At 38.3% G+C, this 24,030-nt stretch overlaps 1 protein-coding gene across 5 annotated transcripts in view; it reads left to right on the forward strand.

The window, feature by feature from the left end:
• LOC122803500 overlaps window positions 1-24,030 on the forward strand; it is a 601,463-nt gene that overhangs the window by 180,696 nt on the left and 396,737 nt on the right. For all 5 annotated transcript variants that reach the window (XM_044073138.1, XM_044073140.1, XM_044073137.1 and 2 more), the window contains exon 2: window positions 1,082-1,130. In XM_044073138.1, coding sequence (XP_043929073.1) covers window positions 1,097-1,130 — 34 coding nt within the window. In that variant the 5' untranslated portion in view covers window positions 1,082-1,096. The remainder of the gene's footprint in view (window positions 1-1,081; window positions 1,131-24,030) is intronic.

Raw genomic sequence — 24,030 nt, forward strand, 5'->3', positions numbered from 1 at the left:
CAAGTGCATTTTTTGGCATCCATGTGTTGAACAAATAACATTGTGGTTATGATCTGAGCCTTAATCATACTCCTGTATATAAACTGAATTTATATTTAACCGAATTTTAGTTTACCGAGACTGCACATTACTGCATTTTTTTTACAGGGAATAGAGACTCTTGGCCAACATTGAACCAAAAAACACTCCGCAGTATGTCAAACCCACCCCACATCCCCCAACTAAGTATACCAACTCTGGAATTGTACTACTGTGGGGAAATGGGCAAATTTCCCCATGTTGGCCAAGTGTCTCCAAATTGATGTGCATGAACTGCTGCTTGATTCATCTTAGAAGTGTGGTCACTTATGAGGAATAAGGTTTTTGAAACGTATTAGGCTGAAGTCTGGAAATGAACAGCTTGGATTATTGTTATTTAGGTAAGAGGTTTGTTGGATTAAGTACTACATTGCAAGTCATGTATTCGGTAATTAATGTTTTTATTTACACTTGGATTCAATGTTCACTACAAATAATCAAGAGATTCAGACAGTCACATACTACAGTCTAACATCTGACATTTTATCTGCTATAGGATGTTCTATAAGTTGTCCCTGAAGGTATCACACAGGGAAAGCATTTTTTTATGTAGTTTTAGTCAAGCACATGTGTGTTATATGTTTATATTCACTGACACAGAGTGTGTGAGAGTTATTTTCATAGTCTGTATATAAGCTTTAAAAGGCTTTGCTGCTAGTTTTGAGTTTTTATAGTTGTGCAAACAATGTAGACTACACAGATCTATAATTTTCTGTGATGTAATGATCCAAGATTGAGTTAATGACAATGTAAAGGCCATATTCTATATATATTTGCCATATTTAATTGCTTGTCATTCGTCTTTAATTTCAGTTTGCTCTTCCTTGTGTCTCAGATGCTTTTGGATTTCTTGGATGCTGCAGTATTTTATTTTAATGTTTTGAAGACAAGGGGTTCCACAGAGACCACCATCAGAGTCGATGGAAAGTTAAAAGACATTACAGCGAATGCATTAGTTGTGTTAAGATAATGAGAAACTAATGGTTTTATTTTCCGTTAACAGGAACCCAAGACAACAATGGCCGATGGTCCTCATAGCCTGAAGAGTTCAGGTACAGTAACATAACTATTTGTTTTCTACATTGCTATTTTATTCTGATTCTGAGACACCTGAGATTGAAGAGAGTTTTACATATGCTAGAATATACAGTGATCACAAATGGAAATATGTGGTTGTTTTATGGACTATGTTGAGCAATTTCATTTTAATTTTCAGACACATTATGAGGCAGTGAACATTGTCAATAAAGTCTCAAAGTGGGGATAATGTTTGGCCGCAATTCAGTAACCAGTATTAGTTAACAGCTTGCTGATTTTGGCATTACATTATATGGCCCTAATCCCACTGCTAATACTATAATTAAACAGTGCCATAAAAGTATTGAATAGTAAGCGCTGACAGATGTGACCATTTTTAAACACCTTTGCAGTGCATATAATGTTCTTCTACACCTTGTCTTAAGAGCTCTGTAAGTTTATATCAGTGGTAAAAGTGCAAGGTGAAATCCTGATATTTTGGAAGTCAAACATTTTCTTTCATGCAGAATATATGATATGCAGTAGCAATGATTCTGATAGTTATAATAATGTCCTGTATGTGAATAAACATATAATCTGTCATATAGAGCAAGGTAGTTAATCCACTGAGAATGTTTCATGGTAATTAAGGGCCTGAAGGACAAACATCACTGTGTCTCTTACCTTGGGTATTTTCAGATGGTGCAATTGCTTTCTAGATGGAAATTTGCTCATTTGTGTCCAGTATTTTTGCAGATTAAACTGTACCAGCTTTCCCACCTTAGAATGGATTTTGTACACAGTGTTGATGTAACCTTCGGCATTGTCATCTTCACTGTGTGCAACTAGTATGTACAGAAGCAGAGTTTCCTTCACATGGCAGTTAGGGTTGCCACCTTTTCAAATGGCTAAAGTGGGACATTTTCGAGACACTCATCAGATTTTACAGGCTGACACATACCCATGGTCAGTACAAAGGATAGAACTTTTTTGCCTAAATGAAAGCTTATTGTAGCAGTTTAGTTGCTTATTCTGTTTCTTGTAACATTTAGATATTTTACATACATAAATAACTATTTTATGCAACTGTTACATGAAATATGGGACATAATTATGTCCTACAATCTCAGGACATTTGCCATTTTTAATATTTTTGGTCAGGACGCAACTGCCCACAGAGGGACTGTCCCTCGCAAAGTGGGACAGGTGGTAACCCTAGTGGCAGTGCTGCAGTAGTGATCTAGGAATTGCAGCAGATGCAGTGCTTATACCACTCCTTCAGAGAACTGACAGATAATGACACAGTGGTCCGCTAAGTTTGCCATCTTCTTACCTTCAGAATAGGCTACATAATTCTCTTATTCAGGTAAATATTTTTTAAACCTTGTATAAAAAAATTGCGTTATGTCTGTTCCACTGATTTCTTGAATTCCCCCTCAAGTCTTCATCATATTACCTTTTGTGTTTAGGTGTTTGTAATTCTTTTCCTGCTTAAGCACCATATTAAGATAATGACAACAATAGTTTAACATGTATAATACTGAAGAAAGGAGGTTATAGGGGGTTATAGTATAAACAGTGAAATACCATGGCAGAGACTGTTTAGCCTGATTGGGAATCATCTTTTAAAAAAGAAATATAAGGGAAGAGAAAACACTTTGAAGACAGAAAATGGCTGGATTAGTGGAGATGAGAGAAAGTATTATTTCATAGAAAGGGGGACTGCGGTGGTGGTGCTGCGGTAGCATTGTCACCTCCCAGTAAGCTGTTGTCCTGTTCGATTCTCAGCTAGAGCATCTTCTGTGTGGAGACATGCGTGAATGGGCATACCTTTGTTGAAGGCTGTGCGTCAGGGCTGGCAACTCAGCATGTAAAAATCTACTGCCAATCATTAGCGGACCGGAGTTCCGCTCTGGCAACCCTAACTGGGAAAAGCCGAAAGACGCAACAACAACAACAAGAAAGGGTGATGGATGATTATTTCAGCTTTCTAAAATAAGTAATAGGTTCAGAAACTGTGAAAAATTCATAAATGCAATGGGCAAAAATAAGGTAAATCTTAAAAGGTGTAGGGAAAATGTACCACTAGTTAAGAAGAATCTACAGCTAATATTGCAAACAGAAAAAATATGAATACAAAGTGGTCTTTATCTGCTGTGAAAGTATGTGATTCTGTGATTATTTTTATTTATAGTAAGGCTGAACCAGTTGTGAATTTTACTAATTGTTTCACTCTTTTTCAAATACCAGCTTTACACTGTTCATAGTTTTGGTGGGAACAAGAGATTTTCTCATCAAGGCACAGATACACTGTTGAATGTGATGCCAGTTCATCATAGGATACACACAAACGCAGTTCAACCTTGGTCTCATCAGACTGATTTACTATCAAAATATCAACGTTTGTATACATGAACGGTCGATATTCAGAAAACGATATCATTCTGCATGAATACTAATGAGTTAAAATGTCGACTCAGTTGATTGTCGTCAACAGATTCGACATTTATATCTAAATTCAAACGTGATGGCAGTGTAGGTGCAAATGTACATTAAACCCCTACACTGCCATTCACGTTTTAGCAGGCTGCACCCCCCCCACACCCCCTGCAAATTAAATATTCTAACTCTGAGATCGCACTACAGTGAGGAAAGGGGTACATTTCCCAATCCACAGTATATCACAACTCTACTTAGAACATCAAGTTCATATCAGCTAATACACACTTGCATTCGCTGACATGTAATCGCGATCTCCTAATGTTTGGCAACACGGAAAGTAGACAAACTAATGTTCGAGTTTCCGTGTTCACTGAACCAACGTTCAACATTTTGATTGTAAGCCCATCAGACCATAACACATTTTCCGACATGCTTTTGGGAGAATTGATGTATAGTTTTGCAAATTCTAGCTGGGCCTGGATGTTTTTCTGTGTAAGAAAAGGTTTCCGTCTTGCAACCCTACCCCATAGCCCAGACATATGGAGAATATGGGAGATTGTTGTCACATGTAGTACACAACCATTTCTTGCCAGAAATTCCTACAGCTCCTTCAGTGTTGCTGTAGGTCTCTTGGCAGCCTCCCTGACCAGTTTTTGTCTTGTCTTTTCATCAATTTTGGAGGGACGTCCAGTTCTTTGCAATGTCACTGTTCCATATTTTCTCCACGTTTTGATGACCGTCTCCACTGTGTTCCATGGTATATCCAATGCTGTGGAAATGTTTTTGTACCCTTCTCCTGTCCGATCCCTTTCAACAATGAGATCCCTTTGATGCTTTGTAAGCTCTCTGTGAACCATGGCTTTTGCTGTAGCAGGCAACTGAGTAAATGTCAGGAAAATTCTACTAGGACAGCTGAACTTTATTTGGGGTTAGAATCCCCTTAATTGATGACAGGTCTGTACCCAAGAAGACTGAATGCTGTAATTAAATCAAAAGGTGCTTCAACAAAGTATTAGTTTAAGGGTGTGCACACTTATGCAACCAGCTTATTGTACTTTTTTTATTGTTTATATTTTTTCCCTAACAGATTTGTTTGTTTCTCAATTGAATTGTATAGGTTATAGGTCACATTAAAGGTGGGAAAAGTTTTGAAATGATTTATTGCGGTCTCATTTTTTTATATCACAAAACCTGGCATATTAACAGGGTTGTGTACACCTTTTGTATACGCTGTACCTATCTTTCCAACATTTTACTTTTGTCACAGACTAGGTTTAGATCCTTAGATTGGGTAATTCTAGTGCTGTTTGTTTTGCGAATGTGTTGTAGATCCATCAGTACTGGATCGGAGAATGCCTTGTAGGTTAAGAATAAATCACTCCTCAGTAGTTTGTAGAGGACAGAGTACAGAGACAGGGCTTTGAGATGGTATGCATTGAACATATTATTTTCACCCTGTATACTTTTAGTGTAGAACCTCTGTGTATGCTCCAGTTGTTGCAAATGCCTAGTTACATACATGCCAATGGCTGCATTGTACTAGATTATTGGTCTAATGAGAGATAAGTATAGTGGGGCTATGATCTACTTAGATCTGGATGCGCTGCCCTTAATTATAAGTTGTACCATATAGAATGATTTTTTCATTACCATGGAAACATGGTGATCAAAGTTCAGGTTACTGTCAGCCTGAGTTCCCAAGTCCTTTACCACTGGGTCTAATCTTAGGGTAGCATTGTTAATATTGTAATTTACTGGGGCAGACATTTTTCCAAAGGGTATAATTGTACATTTTGTTTGTATTAAGTTTTAGGCCGTGTTTCTGGCACCAATTATTTTTCTGTTTCAGACCTTTCTGGAGGATATCGAAGTCTTTGGGGAGGTTCAGTGATGACACCCAGCTTTCAGTAGTCAGCAACTTTTGTCAACCAAAGGCCCTTCACATTTACCATGACTTCAGAGAAGTATATTCCAAACAGGAGAGGTCCCAGTACTGAGTTCTGTGGGACACCACTAGCAATAGGCCTCTTGGTGAAGGTGGATTCTCCCATTCTAACTTTGTATGTCCTTTCTGCAAGCCATTTTGGCTTTCCGTCGGATGACAGGGATTTATGCCTAAATCTGTGAATTTGTCTATAATACCCAAGTGAGATGTTATGTCATATTACTTTGCCAGGTCAGGGTAGGCAGTATGTACTGTTTTGGCCTTGTCCATGGCTCTAGTGACCTTCTTGAGGAAGTCCACCAAGTTTAGTAGGCATGACCTGCCCTTGACAAAACCGAGCTAGAATGGGTCCAGTGTTTGAAGATTTCCTGTCTTCGTTTATCAGGTCCACTGTAATTCTCTCCATGGCCTTGCATATAAGACAAGTAAAACTGATGGGTCTTTAGTTCCCTGTGTCTGTTGATGGCCACCTTTGTATTGAGGGATGACCACTGCAGTCTTCCATTCCGTAGGGATGAAGCCTGTTTAGTGGCTGTAATTGAAAATAAATTCTAGTGGGCTTAACAGGTCATGTTTCAAGCTATTTAGGAGGCATCCTAGGATATTGTCAGGACCCATTGATGCAGTATTTTGTTGCTCTGGAGAGTGCAGGGAGGACCTGTTCTTTAGTGATAGTTGTGGCTGTAGTTGAAAAGAAATTCTAGTGGGCCTAACAGGTCATGTTTCAAGCTATGTAGGAGGCATCCTAGGATATTGTCAGGACCCATTGATGCAGTATTTTGTTGCTCTGGAGAGTGCAGGGAGGACCTGTTCTTTAGTGATAGTAGGGGGAGAAATTGTAGAGGGTATTTCTTGCGGGGGAAACTAGGGGTGACGGGGGTGGGGTGAAACTGGAGCTAAATTTATCAGCCAGCAAATTTGCTATATTCCCTGGTTCAATTCAGCACACTGTTGGGTGTTCCTTTAAGGCTGCACACATAAATGAAAAACTGACTTGGGTTATCCTTAGCCTGGGAGGCTATTTTGCCATGAAGTTGGCTTGATTAATCCCCAGAGTTGCTTTTTGAGACTGGTGAGGGAGTTTTTTGTCTTTTGAGCATATCCCGTTCCTATTTTTGGACATGATTTTCTTCCTTTTGTTGTACAATGTATTTATACTGGGGGTCCATCAAAGGGGCTTATATTCGGAGTTCTACCTAAGCTAGTTTTGGTTTGGAAATGCTGTTTCTATGCAGGTGTTCACATGCTTGTACAGGGTTTCTGTAAACACTTCTGCATAGACCACCATGTTCTCTGAATTTGAAGGGCTTGGAATTTAGCTATAACTTCACTTACTAAGTGATAGATAGGCCTGGAAAAGATCTTAAAGGTTCTGGGGTTTGCTGAGAGTTCAGCTTTAATATTTATTTCAAGGGTTACCGCTTTCTGATCTGATCTGACCTGACCAATGAGGACATCACGCAAGGCGGGGGCAGTGTTCCCTTATATTTGTAAGTACTAGATCCATAATTTTTCACCACTAGTAGGTGTGCAAACTAGCTGTTCCAGGGTGTTTGTATTGACAAAATCCAGGAATCTTTGAGCCTGCGTGTTAGTGGTTGTGCATATATCCCAATTTATGGTGGGATAGTTAAAATCTCCCATAAATGTGGTGTTGGGCTGAATTGTGAATGACTCCAGTACATTCAAGTATGCAGTATGGTTACCGTGGGTTATAAACCGGGACCTATATCTAGCAAGGATATGTTATTGGACTTCTACGGTTAGTTGGACAAGGAGTAGCTCAAGCATGTCATATTGTTTGATCAATCCTTAGGTATGCTTACTTTTTATGTAGATTGATATACCTCCACCTCTTGTCCTTTCTTGTGCAATAGCTGGCCTAAATGTGTGGAAGGCATTATAGCCTTGTACTGCTGGGGTGCCTTCTTTGGCTTTAAAGCATGTCTCAGTAACTGCACAGATGTCAGCATTCTCCAGGATGAGGGGTGCTTTCATGAAGTGGAGCTTCTTGTTGAAACTCGTAAGACTGAGCAGTAACACCTTTAGTTTCTCTTGTATAGAAATTTGAAAGATTTATCAGACTGGCATTACCTAAAAAAGGCACTATATGACTGGATAATGCTTTGGCTAATATTCGAAAGCCTAGTAGGGACAGGTGCTGGCCATCCCTGGTAAAGAGGCATGGTCTATCAATCATGTGCTCCCAAGCTGACAGATATTGGACCTCCATAGAATGACATCAGTAACTAAATTAATTGTTGAAGTCAATCATATTCTGTTTATATTGTGGTATCATCCTTGGAGCAGGTAAAATACTGCTCAGTGCTAGACTTGTACCTGCCTGGGACATGTAATCTGAATGCTCTATCATGTCTGTCTTCATATAGCCCAGGGAGGTACGTCTCAGGTTAACACCCACATGGATTATGACAGAGTCGTACCGGTACTTGTGGTTTAATGTCTTGAGTGCATGTGTGATCTGGTGGATCCTTGACCCTCAGAGGGAACTGACCATGACTGTCTCCTTGCTCAGCCTGGTGAGGGGGACATCAGTGTATCTCATAATTGAGTCTCCATCGATCAGTATATTGGGATGTATAACAGTTTGCCTTAAGAGCTTAGAAGTTGAGACATTTTGAGATGTGGCTGTATGTGTCCTGAGGAGTATTGTCTTTGTGGAGAGTTTGGGAGGGTGTTGAGGGCAGTCTATGGGAGGCCTTTAAGGTTTGGGTAGATTGCATTTAAGAGCCTCGGCATATGTGAGTGTATGAGTCTGATCTATAGAAGGTGTAGTGTGTGTGCATTACTGGCCACCTGTTTGAAGATATCAGTGTCTGTGAGGTTGAGCTTTGTTTCCAAAGATAGAGTATAATTACATCTCTCACATAATATGTCAGTCTGCTTAAGAATAAGGTGGTTGTCAGTAAACACGAGACAATTGCCACAGTATCTTAAAATGTGCATTTGCTCCAGAGTGGCTACAGAAACAGCAGGAAAGTGCACACCCATGGCTATGAATCCTCTTTTTAGTGATTTATGAGGGGTGGTACAGTTAGGGTTTAGAGTCTCTGGGCTGGGAGGAGAAGTGTAGGATTGATCTAAAACACAAATCTTGGGGTAATGCCTCTCAACATGCAAACTAGCTGCTCTACACTCAGCTAAATACTTGAGAAAATAGTAGATTCATTTTTATATGGACAATTACAACTTTAGGTGCCTGCTTTTACACAGGGCACTGCAAACTACTGCTGCACAGCTCAGCAGAGGTTATGGGAGATGAGTTAGAAAGGAATGCAATCAGTAAAAATGCAGTAGAAGTGTATATGTAAGTTTCAGATCCTGCAGCAATTCACAATTCTCTCACTATTGTGAGTTATACTAAATAACTAAGGCCCCCAGCCCAAATAAGATGCAACAGTAAAAAGCATTAAAAAAGAAATAAATGAGGCTCGCCTCCTACAACAACTCAGAATTCTCCCACTACCATGAGGAGTACTGCAAGACTGAGTTCCCAGACCTAGCTAAAAATGCAAACCGATGACTTTTGGTTAAAAGGAAAATGTAGAAAAGAGCGCTATCCAGTTCAGGTTAACACTGAATATTGCAGTGTGGGATCGTATGAAACGGAGGCTAACGAGCTCAGAGTCTAATGGCTGTGCCTTTTCAGTTTCAGGTATTAGTGTCCAGTTGAAATAGAACTGGAAAGGGTTTGCAAACTCTAATTTACAGTAGGGGAGGGCAGCTAAAAAGGTACCAAGTATAACAAAGTTTAAAATACAACAAACTGTAATAAAATAATATGAAAATCAGAACATACTGGAAATATCCAAATCTTAAACGTAGAAAATCCAAAAATCAGTGCAGTCAAACAGCAGTTTTAAACTTCGAGTTTGATTATATAGTCTTTGCAGGTGTCTTGGGTGTGCCCTGAAGCCTCCTTCAGTGGACCGTGTCTTGTAACTGTCCTGAGGAAGGCACTAGGAGGATGTTTGCACCTGCTGCAATGACTGCATCAGCTGACTACTGTCATCCCAGTGGAGTAGCAGCTCTTTTCCAAGATCATCACGGATTGTTGAGTTCCTGTCTGCGTCACCTAGTATGAGCCTGGTGGCCCTACAAGAGAACCTTATTTCAGTCTCCTCTATTTGTGTTATCTTCTTTCCATGGGTGTGGGTGTTGTTTGCTCTGTTTGTCTGAAGAAGTTCAGCTATCAGTTGAACGAAAAGCATTGTGGAAATAAATTGTTGCTTAACAAGTTTGACTTCAGTTTTGCTCTTGCCTGGAGTTCCTTTGGATTTCTTGGTGTGTGTTCCAGTGTGCCTTGTGGATTTAACTGGAGTTTCTTTGGTATACCTAGTTTATCCTCCTTTCAGTCACTACCCTACCCTATGTTTATGACCCTAGATGAGGATGGGAACATAGATGACTGGGAAACTAAAAACTTCATCCTGTTACCCTGCTTGTGCTTCACCATCACAGTCTGGTAAATCATCCATTGTACTGCTGCTATTACAGGTTTTCCTTTATAAGTGTGTTATGCACTTGGGCGAATCCACTATGTGCGAAAGGAGGTTTCCAAATTGGCAATACCTCAAACAAAAATTGTCAGAATGTGCAATGAGAGAATGCACATTGGCATTCTCTCATTGCAGATTCGACATTGTGGGTGTAGAGTGCACTATAGCAAGAATTGGGGAATGAACCCTTACCCCACTGTAGTGCAATCTCCGAGTTAGTATATTAAAGTGGTGGGGTGTGGGTGGTACAGGGGGGGCTTTCCTCCCTGCATTACGATGCGTCTTCGACACTGTAGTTTGAAAATCAGCAAATGTGCTGTTCAGTTTGCTGTATTTCAAACTAGGGAGACTTTTGCGGTTTAAAATTTGCGCTTTTGGTTTGCACAAAAGCACAATCGATATTGTCATTTTCGACAATATGAAGGTAAACCATTATTACAACTATTCATAGGCCAGTCTCTCAATACCCCCTCTAGAGGTAAACTCTGTCAGTTGGGATAGCTGCTTCCTCTTACCTACAGAAAGCAGTCCACTCTTTTCCACAAGAGGACCTTGACCTTTGATTTGGAGGTACTGATTTTTATCTTAGGTACTTCAATTTCAACAACTAATCACTTCAATGCACAAAAGAGGTCAGAGTACCTTGAAGCCAAGAGTATGACAGTGGTTGCAAAGATGAAAGGTGAAACTTTCATATCCCTAGACTGGATACTTTCCAAACCTCATCTGCACCTTGATATCCATGAAAAGCATGAATAGAAATGTCAACAAGACACATCCTTAATGGAGTTGGATGCCCACCTCTTGAATGTGCTTGAATTTATGTTGATAATCTGGACATGTTTCTCATTCAGGAAAAAACTAGGACAGATTGGCACAGAACTGTGGACTTAGGGTCCTTTTACCACTGTAGCATCCCACACAAGAGATTCTAAGGTATTTAGGACTGTATTTTCCCCAGCTCTAGAAGACATATGTGGACATTACTGTCAGACTCTCACAATCCCTCTAAAAGCTGCATCAGGACAATCAGGTTGATCCATTGCTCCATGGCCAGGATGGAATCTGGAGTAGTTCTCCTGAGTCAAAGGCTTGTATGTCAGAGGAACTTTCCTTTCCCATACCCTGGAATGTGCTTTCCCAGGTAAGGTGAGGAGTGTAATCCCTCTTTAATGAGAACACATTCTCCCCTCACTCTTTTTGAAAACTGGGACCACCACCCTAGTTTACCATATCAAAAGTGCTTTCCATTTCTTCTTCTCAGAATTAAAAATATGCATTGTTTTATCCTTTGTATCTTTATGCCTGCTGACCTTCAGCTCTCTGTTAGAACACATAAACAGTTAACAGTCAAAGGGTATTTTGCAGATTTATGTTGATCTGCACCTGTTTGGTTACAAGGCACATGTTGCTGAAGCTGCAGCTGCAGATGTGGCTTCAGGAGCATCTGACACTATGATATAGAAGTACACCTGCACATGTATTTTCATTTGGCTGCTTATTCATGCATCCTGATGCAGTATTCTCCAACCTCCACTTGGGTTAATTGGGAAGTAGACTGGCCCCGCCTTTCTTCCTTCAAGCTGGGTTATCCAGTGTTGACTCTCTCTCATTGCCACCTCCTACCATTAGTTCCTGCAGAGCTTAGTTTGCTAGTGAGTTATCTATTATTCATCCTTTGGATTAGACATTAAACCAAGACCCCATCTGTTTGAGTTGATGGTGTCTCAGCTGGGTGTAAAAGATCTGACAGCACCTACTTATCTCTTTCATACCATATAATTCATATTATGCAAAACAATTTTTCATCTAATCTGTCTGTATCCTTTTGTTTCATATTTTCATAATATCCATATAGTAGTATAGCCATATTTATATATTTAACATTTTCAGTCCTTTTAAACAGTCTTTGTCACATATATTTCTTTCCACAATTGATTCACTCTTCCACATTTCAGAAATACATGTTCAGTAGCCTCTAAAAAGAAAAGAGGAAGGATTAGGGTTTTTTTATAGATTATATCAAATTATATGCACTATTCACATTACAAAACAATATGTACATTTGCTTACATCTGATATTCCAACATCATATAGCTTCATATATTTCAATTACTCCCCATACCGACTCTTTCCACAACCAAAAACGTATTTTTTTCAAAATTTCAGCCAATACCCATTTCCCATTGTACTTTGTTTCATTTAATCTTTCATTGCATATCACCCAAAAACCATAAAATAACTTTTTATCAATTTCTTTCACTTCCTTTGTTTTGTTTTTTTTTTGTTACCATAGTATCCATACTCTATCATATTTATATTTATAACGTCACAGTTTTAGAATCATTCAATACATTAATGTCATATAATATTCCCACAATTCTCTCACTCTTGTACAATTCAAGAAAACATGTTCCGTCATCTCAATCTCTCCAAAGTAGTTACATACCCCCTACTGAATCCTTTTTATAAGGCATATTTGCTTTAACAGGTGGTTTACTTATCATTAACCTCCACATAAAATCTTTACATTCATATGTTTTTTTTTAATACATATAAACCTTATTTTATTTACCTTTCTTTACTATCCCAACTTTTTTCCAAGGATAAATATAGTAACATTCCCTCATACAGTTTTCATACCAATCTTTTCTGTTCTTTTGTACATTTGATGTTTTTAATTTCCACAATAATACCTTGCTGTAATATTCTTTAATCTCATTATTAACATGGTTCTTTCATCGTTTTCCATATCTTAAATTTTCCCAAACATCTTTATACTTAATTTTCAATATATCATTTATTATACTCCTGTTTTCTTCTTTTATTCCCCATAACACTTTATACAAATTCAGTGAAGCTGTATGAACTATAAGCTTTGTCAGTCATAGTCCTCCTCCTCCTCTCTTCACATACAGAAATCCTCTCTTTACAAGATTTAGTCTTGAACCTCTTATGAATGAAAATATAGTCAGTAGCTATTCTTTTTAATACTTAGATGGAATCATGTATATAAATGGCAGTCTTACCTATCAAAATAGAGATTATTAAATACACCTTTTTCTTGTATGATAATCTTTATGCTGTCCAAAACATAAACATTTCTTTCAGTTTTTGTATCAATCTTTCCCATAGTTTCTTTCTTCATATTAATCGTAAATGTTATTCTTAGAATAGCTACTTCTTTATCATTAAAGTGAATACCTTCTAATTCACTCCCCTAAAAAACATTCCTTTACTTTTATCCTTATTAATACTTAGACCAGTCATATTCAAATACTTAGTTTCCTGATTCCTTGTTCTATCCATTTCCTAGTCTTAATAATTAAAACTATATTGTCTGCATAAGTAAGTATAACTGGAAAATATATTCCATCTGTTATTCTATACCTTGACATTTTCAGCTCTCTGTTCATTTCATTTACAATTACATTCATAACTAATGCAAATAAGGTACTATTTGCTGGGCAGCCTTGTTTTATCCCACATTCTTTTCTTATTTCTTTACTTAACCATCAATTTTAAATTATTTTTATAATATTATTCTCATATACTGATCTTATAACCTTTATTATTTTATCACTTACATTATAGTGTCTTAATATACTCCACAATTCCTTATATTGTATTTTATCAAATGCTTTATTCATGTCTTCAACCAATATTTTAATCTCCATTTTTTTTTTTTTAATTTATGATATCATCTGTTACCTCTCTTAATATCTACAGCAAATCTGGACTTCCTTTCCCTTTTTCCCAAAAACGATAGACTCCATCAACCTACCCACACATTTCTCTAGTATTTTCCCTATTATTCTCATAAATATTTTATAATCTATATTATTTTGCTAATCACTCATTCAGTACTCCTACAAAATACACCTTTGCCATTTTTTCATAATACATGTGATATTCAATTCCATCTATTCCTGTAGCTTTCTCCATATCTATATATTTTAATATTTCAACACACTCTCATACACTTTTATATTTTTTCCAAAATTTCATTCTCTTCTTTACTTAACTTCTTTACCTCCCATATTTTCATCTTTTTTGCTCCATCTTCTTAAATGTATTTTATATACTGCTCTATTACTTCAAGTATTTTGTTGCATGTTCACTTTCTCTTTTTCATTACTTTCCAATTATCTTATTTCTGTCAGCATTTTATTCAAATACAGAGCCACTTCTTTTTTTTCCCTGTAAAAAATTACCTTTGCGTATATTTCTTGGTTCATTTCATATATTTCATTCTCCTTTCCATAAACATTTTTATTATTTCTTAATATGTCTCTAAATACTGTCTGACTTAATAACCTAGATTTCTTCTTTTCTTTTTCTTTTCATCTGACACTCTAAAAAGCAATTTTTTATATTTTCCTTTAAAACTTAACCACCTATCAATCCAATGTTTATAAAATATTCTCATTTCTACATGATCTTTCCATGATCAATCAATTTATTTCCTCTGTTCTTCATTTAAATCTTTTTCATTCAATCTTTAACTACCTTTACCTATCCTTATGTAGTCTTCCTTTTCCTTTACTTCTACCCATACAGCCAGATGGTCTGAGAAACCTGTTTCCTTTGTTTGTTCTTTCATGATTTTTAAAGCATCAGATATTATAAAATAATCTCTGTTTTTATCTCATTCCTATTATAAGTCCAATGTATATTATCCCATGTGTACAGCTTTTCACTTTTCCTTATTTCATATACCATCTTAACATCATTCCCTTCTTTCTTTTCCTTAAATCACAATTAAAATCTTCTACTAATATTGTTTCCATATTCATTCCTACATAGCTTAAGATATTTTTAAGTATTTCTTCCTTTTTTCTGACATGAATATATTGCAATGATTCTATACACGTCTGTCTTATATCTTACTTAAACAAGAGCTGGAAACCTGTAGCCTTGAAAACCAGCACTGAAATAAAATGCGTTCGAAATAACGTTCAGGGAGTTTATTAAAACTAACCACGTTTTCGTCGTTACAAATGAACAACTTCTTCAGAAGATGACCTCTGTCATCATATATGTTCGTAATGTTCACCACTTCTTTACAAACATTGTTTAAATAGTCTTTTAATGCTTCCTTATCTACTTTAGTTTGAAATTGTATAGCATTCTTCTTTTTTGTTTCTCTATAAAACGTCTGCACCACTTAAAGGTTCCAAAAATATACTTTTTCTTTTTATTAATTTCTGTAAAAACATTCCTTGTATTGCACAGGCTTAAATATATCACAGTATGTCTCTGTATTAATATGCATGAAAACTCTTACTTCATTGGGTAATATTCCCAAGGGTGCAATAACTGTGTCCCATACCTTGTACCTTTCTAGTTCTTTTTCATTCTTACTGCTGAGCTATACAACAAACTTCTTCTTTGGGATCTCTTTTCCTCCTTCTCTTTCTCTTAATTGCTTTTTTCCTCATTCACCATCAGTGCATATGATTTTTGTCTGAAATTTCTCTCACCTCCTTTTCCTGAATCTTGTCCATAATGTCACCCCATGATGCCACCACTTAATTCTCCAGTTCACTCTGCGTAATCATTTCTTAACTCCCCTGATTGAAGGGTTTTAACTTCACACACCGGCTTGGACCCAGAGAACAGACCTTTTCGGAATAGGTACTCCGAATCTTGCGAAGGTTCAATTACTTTCATATCAGCATTCTCCTTTACTCCAACCACCTCTTTCCCAAACAACTCATCTGATCCCTCAATCACAACCTCACCACTCGAATGACAGTTCTCCAACTTCCCCTCCTTCTGCACACATTCCTCTTCTTTTCCGCTATCCGACATTCTTCTCTGAGCCGCCTTCATGCCCGGTATAGAAACTGGAAGTTTAACTGACAAAAAGTGTCTCCGTACTCTTCAAAAAGAGTAGGAGAAATTGCCCAGTGCCCTGGTCAAATTTCCCCTAACAGTGTAAATACCACCATGGGTCTTCCCTGAAGACAGGCTACTAGCCTAGTGGGACTAACCCAGTCATCAAAGGCTGGATAATTAAATAAATAAATAATTAAATATGTCTCATAGTCAGGGCTTTTCCCATTTATGACAAAGATCCATACCACCATTGAAAAGATATATTAACCATAACACATACTGTATTCAGCACTTTTAGCATTTCAAGTTTGATCTCGCTCACCCTCCAAGCACCAGTTAGGGGTGAGGATTTAGCAAATATCACTGAAAAAGAGGAACTAAAGTGGATTCTAAAATTCTGAGGCCATGTTCCACTAGGTTTAAATGGTACCGTGAGTTTAAAATCTATTTTATGTGAACTGGATGATAAAAAATTTAAAATAATGATTTCACATTGATTACATTTTTAAATTTTAATTCTGTGTAATTGGTCATATGATTTTGAATGGATATTAAATATCTTGATTGATTTTCTACTGATGTTACACCTGATGAAGCTGTTATGCGAAAGTTGACTAACATCTGTATGTACAATAACTTCTACAGTTTATGAGATATTTCATGATTCTGTGGATTTGCTCTTTATACATCTATTTCTTTGCTACACTCCACAGACTTATCATTATATTCAGGATATTGTTTTTATTTGATACATGTAACTGCATGGATAGAGGAATGGTGAGGATGCAGGGTGTAGAGGTGGTGAAGGTGGATTTGTTTAAGTACTTGGGATCAACAGTTCAGAGTAATGGTGAGTGTGGAAGAGAGGTGAAGAAGAGAGTACAGGCAGGATGGAGTGGGTGGAGAAGAGTGTCAAGAGTGATTTGTGACAGATGAGTACCAGTAAGAGTGAAAGAGAAGGTCTACAAGAGTGTAGTGAGACCAGCTATGTTATATGGGTTGGAGACAGTGGCACTGACAAAAAGGCAGGAGTCAGAGCTTGACGTGGCAGAGTTGAAGATGTTAAGATTTGCACTGGTTGTGACGAGGGTAGACAGGATTAGGAATAAGTATATTAGAGGGTCAGCCTAGGTTGGAAGGTTTGGAGACAAAGCCGAGAGGCAAGATTATGTTGGTTTGGACATGTGCTGAGGAGGGATGCAGAGTATATTGGGAAAAAGATGCTAAGGATGAAGCTGCCAGGTAAGAGGAAAAGAGGGAGGCCTAAGATAAGGTTTATGGATGTGGTGAGAGAGGACATGCAGGTGGTTGGTGTGACAGAGCAAGATGCAAAGGACAGGAAGAAATGGAAACAGTTGACCTGCTGTGGTGACCCCTAATGGGAGCAGCCAAAAGAAGAAGAAGAACTGCATATGAATTGCAGAAGGAGTCATTATTGGGCACATTGCAGGTGCTGAGAAGAGTACTTCTGGTTAACATCTGGTTAACATCAAAGTTTGAAACAATACTAATTTCATGAATTTTGTCATACATTGTCTTAGGAAGGCGGTTCTTTCCCATCATGGTATTAGAAACCCAAAAGACTTAGAGAAATTAAAAAAGGGAGTAGTGGAGGTACCAGGAGGGGCATGATTAGAAGGACTGGATTGCCTGAACAGAATGTGCTGATCACTGATTGTCCATGATGAATATCATGGCAAAATCAAACCTGCTCATACGTCTACATTGCAAAAGATCACATTGGATTAAAAGTTAGTGATCGGCTTTCTTGTTGTGCCAGCAGACTTGAGAACATATGTTCTGGAAAATAAAAGAAAAAAATTAAATGAAAGATGTTTCCTTATTTCATGAATGGAACAGCATCAGATTTGTCAGCTGAAAATCAAACCCACACTAGTGTCATCATTGCACCAGGAATGCTACATTGTGCTGCATAGTGATGTCCGAATACAAGAGCCCTTCTACAGTGGCTGGTCAGGTAGCAATGGTATATGAAACTGTTAAGTACAGTGCAAAAACAGAAGAAGTATCCAGGCTAAAATGAGCAGTATCATTGTATGCATACAACAGCTTAGCATTAATAATATACGTAGGCAACATCTGTAATAAAAAGTCTGAAAAAAGGAAAAGCAGGAGAGAGAGGGAATGTAGGATGAGAGAAAAGCATGTAGACCAACAAAACACAGAATGGGCAGAAGCTAGTAAAAACAGTCTGTATGAGAAGCTGAACTATAGAGGATTAATATAAAAATAAAATGGTATTCTAGGGAGAGAAGCAAACAGCAGGACTTAGACAAACAGATGAAGACGAGTAAGGCAAAAACATAAAATAATGCTATTCAGTTACTCATCATTGTGACTGAATATTATATATGGAGCTGCTCCATTTGTGAATCATTACCAAGTTTGTAGTACTCTGTTCTTTTGAATTGTTTGGATGGGAACAGTATGACTGAAATATAAGGCATATTGAGACATTTGAAAAAGAAAAGAAAAAAGTGAATGAAAGAAAACCTCTTTAGCGGAGGTGTTTCCTTATCTAATCTGCAGACAGTAATATTTTGGTTATCTGGCTGTATTCTAATGTCTGATGTCTTGTAGATGATACTGGGATGCTAGACAGAAAATAAATACTAGCAATGTCAGAAACATGAGAAGAATTATGTAGCATTCCTTTCTCAAAATTCCACACAACGAAAGAGCACACGCACACACACACACACACACACACACACACACACACACACACATGTGGGTATTTGTGTGAGTAATATTATATTTTTGAGTGTGTAATATATACGTGTATGTATGTAATATGTATACACCTATATACCAGCATAAATATGTAACTGTTACGTATGTAATCCACAGAAACACTGGTTCCACATATTACGTCAGAAGCTCAGTACGTGCATCAACATCTGCTTGTCAAAAAGTGCAGGCTGTTGATTGACAGCAGTGTGTCAGATACTACTGCCTCTGAAGGTCCTTTCTGGTAGTCACTATGACAACATTGTAATGTAGTCATTGCAACTAAATAATCAACAAACAAGAAGATTTAAAGGCCAGTTACATAAAAATGTCAGCCTTTTCCGTATCATAACTTGCTTTTCTTTGCCTTTAATCTACATACTTCTCCCTCCATTTTGATGAAAGTGATTTATCCAAGCTTGAGTCTACTATGCAGAATAATACGTCTTACTTTTAGAAATATCAGTCATCATTAAATACAGCAGAGAGTCAATTATCTGAACGTCGATTATTCGAAACATCAGTTATCCGAACGCAGCCTTCCAAAGTTTTCAGGTAGAAAAACTCATTGTCTGAATATGCAAATGTTATATGTATTCACTTGTGTGTGTTTTCTGAGCTTGTAGCCCACTTGTGTGTGAAAAATATTCTTTATTGTCCACACCCATTAGAATTACTGAGTAGCTGAAAAGTGTACTCCCTGTGTGCAGAAAAAAACAAGATTTTTAAATTTTTTTTTTATCCAGTTCAATTGCATGTTTGATTATCTGAACAGATTGATTATCCAAACTACCCGAAGTCCCAATTAGTTCAGATAATTAACTTTCTACTGTATTCAAAGTGAAACCGATGAGGCATCTATGCAGTTGTGCTAAAATAGTTCCTTTTTTATTTGAGACAGTGAGTTGCTTATTTGCCTGCCTGAATATTTTGCACATTTGTTCCATGCAAGTTCTGCTGCCAGTTATGTCTCAGCTTATAATCATGGATGCATTTGTGTTTTGAATTCACGTATCTTGCTTATTCTTTGCTGAAAGGGTGGTTTGAACTATCCAAATTAAAGTAATGTCTTTCGGCTTTTCCCAGTTAGGGGTCGCCACATGGGTACTCCGGTCCACTCATGACTGGCAGTGGATTTTTACAGTGCCAAGTTGCCAGCCCGATGCCCAACCTTCAAAGAGGGCACGCCCATTCATGCTCGCACCTACCTGCATGTCTTTAAAGTCACTCGACCACGGAGAGGACATGCAGACTCCACGCAGAAGGTGCTCCAGCCGAAAATCGAACGGGGGATCCTCTTGCTGTGAGACGACAACGTTAACCACTGCACCACTACGGCACAGTGCTTTTGAACTATCCAAATTACCTGTTATGAAATCAATCAATAAATAAATGCACCTTAAAATATTGTACATAAAGAAGGCATGTTTTAAATTAGTTTCTGTTTCTTGCCTGTACCTGATTTTGACATCTGTCTACTTGCCATATTGGAATTTCTTGAAACCTTGATACTTTTGAAGAGTAGTGTGTCACATAATTAGTTTGTCTATCTGTCTGTCTGTCTGAGATGCATTTCGTAGATCAGTAGTCAGCACAGATGTGGATGACAGGAACACCTCTAACCAAGAGAGTAAATGGCTGGGGGAGAGACATCCACAACTTAGCCATTTAGAGAAATTAGTATGCTTTATTAAAGGAGTAGGTAATAGGGGCATAATAAGGACACTTCTTCTTAATGAAACAAGGAAAACATCATGCACGTCTCTGTAGGAACATGCAACTAAAACAAAAATGTACTGACACTGCACTAAAAAAAAAAATATGTTCTCATTGTCTTTAGAAATACTTGTACTGAACCCTTACTCAAAGTTACTGCCATTCCAAGTCAGTTGAGGGAGGAAATTGAAGGAAAAGGAAATATATAACAATGGCATTTTGGGAGACGCCTTAAGGAAAGTATCTTGATTGGAAAACACAGTCACAATAGTGTGGGTTATCCCCACCATGCTATTTTGGGATAGAGCAGATTATAAAACCACTTAAAATACTGTAGGGACATAAGTACAATGTTTGAGATCAAGATATCATGAAAAACATTTGTGTCTCCTGCCATAAATGTCTTTTAAGATATATTTGGGGTCTTTAGACTCTGCAAAATGTTAGAAAACTATATTGCTACAAAACGAATGATGAAATTCTTTCATTTTGATTTTCCAGTCATGTTAATTTAGCATACAGGCTGTTTTCTAGTGATTTGTTCCACTCTGATCTATAGCTGGTTATACTTATTCATTCAAGAATACTGAAAAAAAGAAAGAAAAATGCAATATAAAAACCCTAAACTCTCATGATTGGTGGTTTATTGTTTCAAGATGTTGTTGTATTTTGTGAAGAAGAAGAAGCCTGGAACCTTTATGTTTGGTAATTTGTTATGGTATGTTGTACCATTCCAGAAGTAGAAAATCTCATGATGGAAAAAATTATTAACTAGATGTCAATTTATGATATTAAAAAAGCACACACACACACACACACACACACATATACACACACACACACGCACACACACATATATATATATATTTATATGTGTGTGTGTGTGTATATATATATATATATATATATATATATATATATATATATATATTATATATATAGGTAGATATAGATGTATATCTTTATGTCTAATGTTATGAATATGGATCAGATTCATTCTGAATTGTTTGCATTGTTTAGTGTTTTCAGTGGAGACAATGCTGGTTAACGAAAAGCAGGAAGAGGCATCTCTGCATTCTTATCTAATTTTAGAGTCCAACAGCAAAACATTTCTTCTCCTACAATCATTATTGAGTAAGGTCCTTGAGTACTTAGGCTACCATTACTACTCAAATACAAAAAATAAATACTAGTAGTAGAAAAACAAATATGACCAATGGCATTAGGACGGTGCAGTGCTAGCATTGTCACCTCACAGCACGAGGTTCTCCAGTTTGATTCTCAGCTGGAGTGCCTTCTGTGCAGAGTCTGCATGTCCTCCCTGCATTCATGTGGGTTTCCTCTGGGTACTCCAGTTTCCTCCCACATTACAAAGACGTGAAGTATCTGGTGCCCTTCATTCATGCTGCTGCTGCTCATTGGTCCATCCCCCACTACACCCCCCCAGTCTTTGTGTATCCTTCTCTCTTGCTAGGTCATGTGGCTGCACCAGTCGTCAGGTATTGCACAGACACTGAAGTATCTCATGCTACTTGAGGAATAGGATAGTAGGTCAGCAGCTGTTTCAGCTCCATCCCTTCATGGATTCACCATACCAACAGCCTGTACTCATGTCTGGCTTGATTCTGTGACATTGTGCTGGTCATATGGCATGCATGTTAAATGTCAAATACTGTTTAACAGCACTATGTAATGCTCATTTTCCTCAGATGATAGTTACTACCAGGCTACAACTCATACCACACATTTCGACCACAGACCATGGACCGAAACCCAAAAGGAGGGGGTGTATCCATATTCATCAAGGATACCTACACCTCCAGGTTAGTGGCGCAGCATGATATCGCTGAGATCATCCATGTGCAACTAACATTGGGCAAATCTGCAATGCAAATTGTGGCCTGCTACAGATCACCCTATATGACCCAGGACCACCACTCCGCCTTTCTGGAGACACTGGAAAACATGAAGGTCCTACCGAACACCCTGATATTGGGCAATTTCAATTACTCTACCATTAACTGGGAAAACTACTCAGGTACAAACTCACAGGTCCAGCGCTTCCTGGAATTTATCAACTCAAATGCCCTGGATCAGCTGGTAAACTCCCCTAGTAGAGGTGAAAACATATTGGACCTGGTCATCACCAACATGGCGACAGGTGATCTGCACCGGAGGTCAACCCGTCACTGTTTAGATCAGACCATAAACTAATCACTCTGGATGTCCACACCACCCCACCATCCTCAGCCAAGGAAACCACAGTGAAAAACTTTTCTATAGCAAACTTCACCTTATTTAAGTCAGAGGTGGTAAGTTTCACAGCCGCCACTCTAAAGGATAACAGTGTCCAAGATGCAGGAACCTTTACAATTTCACTCTGAGCACCTACAAGGATGCATGGATCATGCCATCCCTAGCAAAACCAAGACTCACTCCCCAAAGAGAAGGAAACCAGTCTGGTGGACCCCTGCCATAAGCAGGCTATACAATAGAAAGAGGAAACTAATTCAGAAAAAAAGCAAATCTCAAGAAGGAAAGACATCCCTGATCAGTATCAGTAAGAAACTAAGGTCCCTCATAAAATCATCCAGGGCTAACTTCGAAAGAAAAATAGCCAAGGATTTGAAAGATAACCACAAAGCCTTCTTTAGCTATGTCAAGAATGTAAGTGGCAACTCGCAGATATGCTCTAAGTTAGTGCAAAATAGCACAAAATATACTGAACCTACTGATATTGCCAACATCCTGGCAGATAGATTCACTGCAAACTTCACCCCCTCTCCCCCCCCCAAAAGGGCCCACAGCAATACCGGAAAAGTGTAGTGTCCTGGAAATCATGCATGCACAGGTGAAAACAGCCCTTTCAAAAGCCAAAAGCACAGCATTAGTGAGGCCAGATGGTGTCTCAGGCTGTGCCTTGCACGAACTACAGAACGAACTAACCCCCACTTAAACACACTATCTCTCTCCACAGGCTATGTGCCCATAGAATGTCGCACAGCAATGGTTATTCCACTCCACAAAGGAGGGGCCACAACTGACCCTGGTAACTATCGCCCAATAAGCCTGACTAGCCTGGTCTGCAAGGCTATGGAGCACATCATCATGGAACTCATTAACAAAGACATTGGGAACCTCCAAACAAGTGACCTGACCCAGTTCAGCTTTATTAAGAGCAGATCATGCCTACTACACCTGGTTGACTTCTTCGAGACAGTCACTAAGGCCATGGATGAGGGTAAGGTGGTTCACACAGCCTACCTTTACCTCGCCAAGGCTTTTGACACCATTCCCTACTCAGGAATTATAGAAAAACTCACCAGCCTGAACATAAACCCCTACTTCCCGAGATGGGCTGCCAACTGGCTTACAGACAGAACTCACACGGTAAGAATAGCGGGCTTCAGGTTGACTCTAAACCAGTTACAAGTGGTGTCCCACAAGGTTCGTTCCTGGGACCCCTACTGTTCGGCATATACTTCTCAGAAGTACAGGCAAATGCAGGAGGATTATGGCTAACCAAGTTTGCCGATGACTGCAAACTGGGAGCCATAATTGACTCTCTGGCTGACACGGACATTCTCCAAAAGGGCCTTACTGAGATGGACACCTGGTGTCAAAGTCATGGCCTCAAGCTAAATGCCAAAAAAGGCATAGTCATCCCATTTGGGAAAAACAAAACACCCATGAATTACCACATAGGTGGCAGCCCCCTTA

This window comes from Protopterus annectens, chromosome 5.part1, assembly GCF_019279795.1.
Source record: "Protopterus annectens isolate FY-2018-M chromosome 5.part1, PAN1.0, whole genome shotgun sequence".
In the NCBI taxonomy this organism is placed as follows: domain Eukaryota; kingdom Metazoa; phylum Chordata; order Ceratodontiformes; family Protopteridae; genus Protopterus; species Protopterus annectens.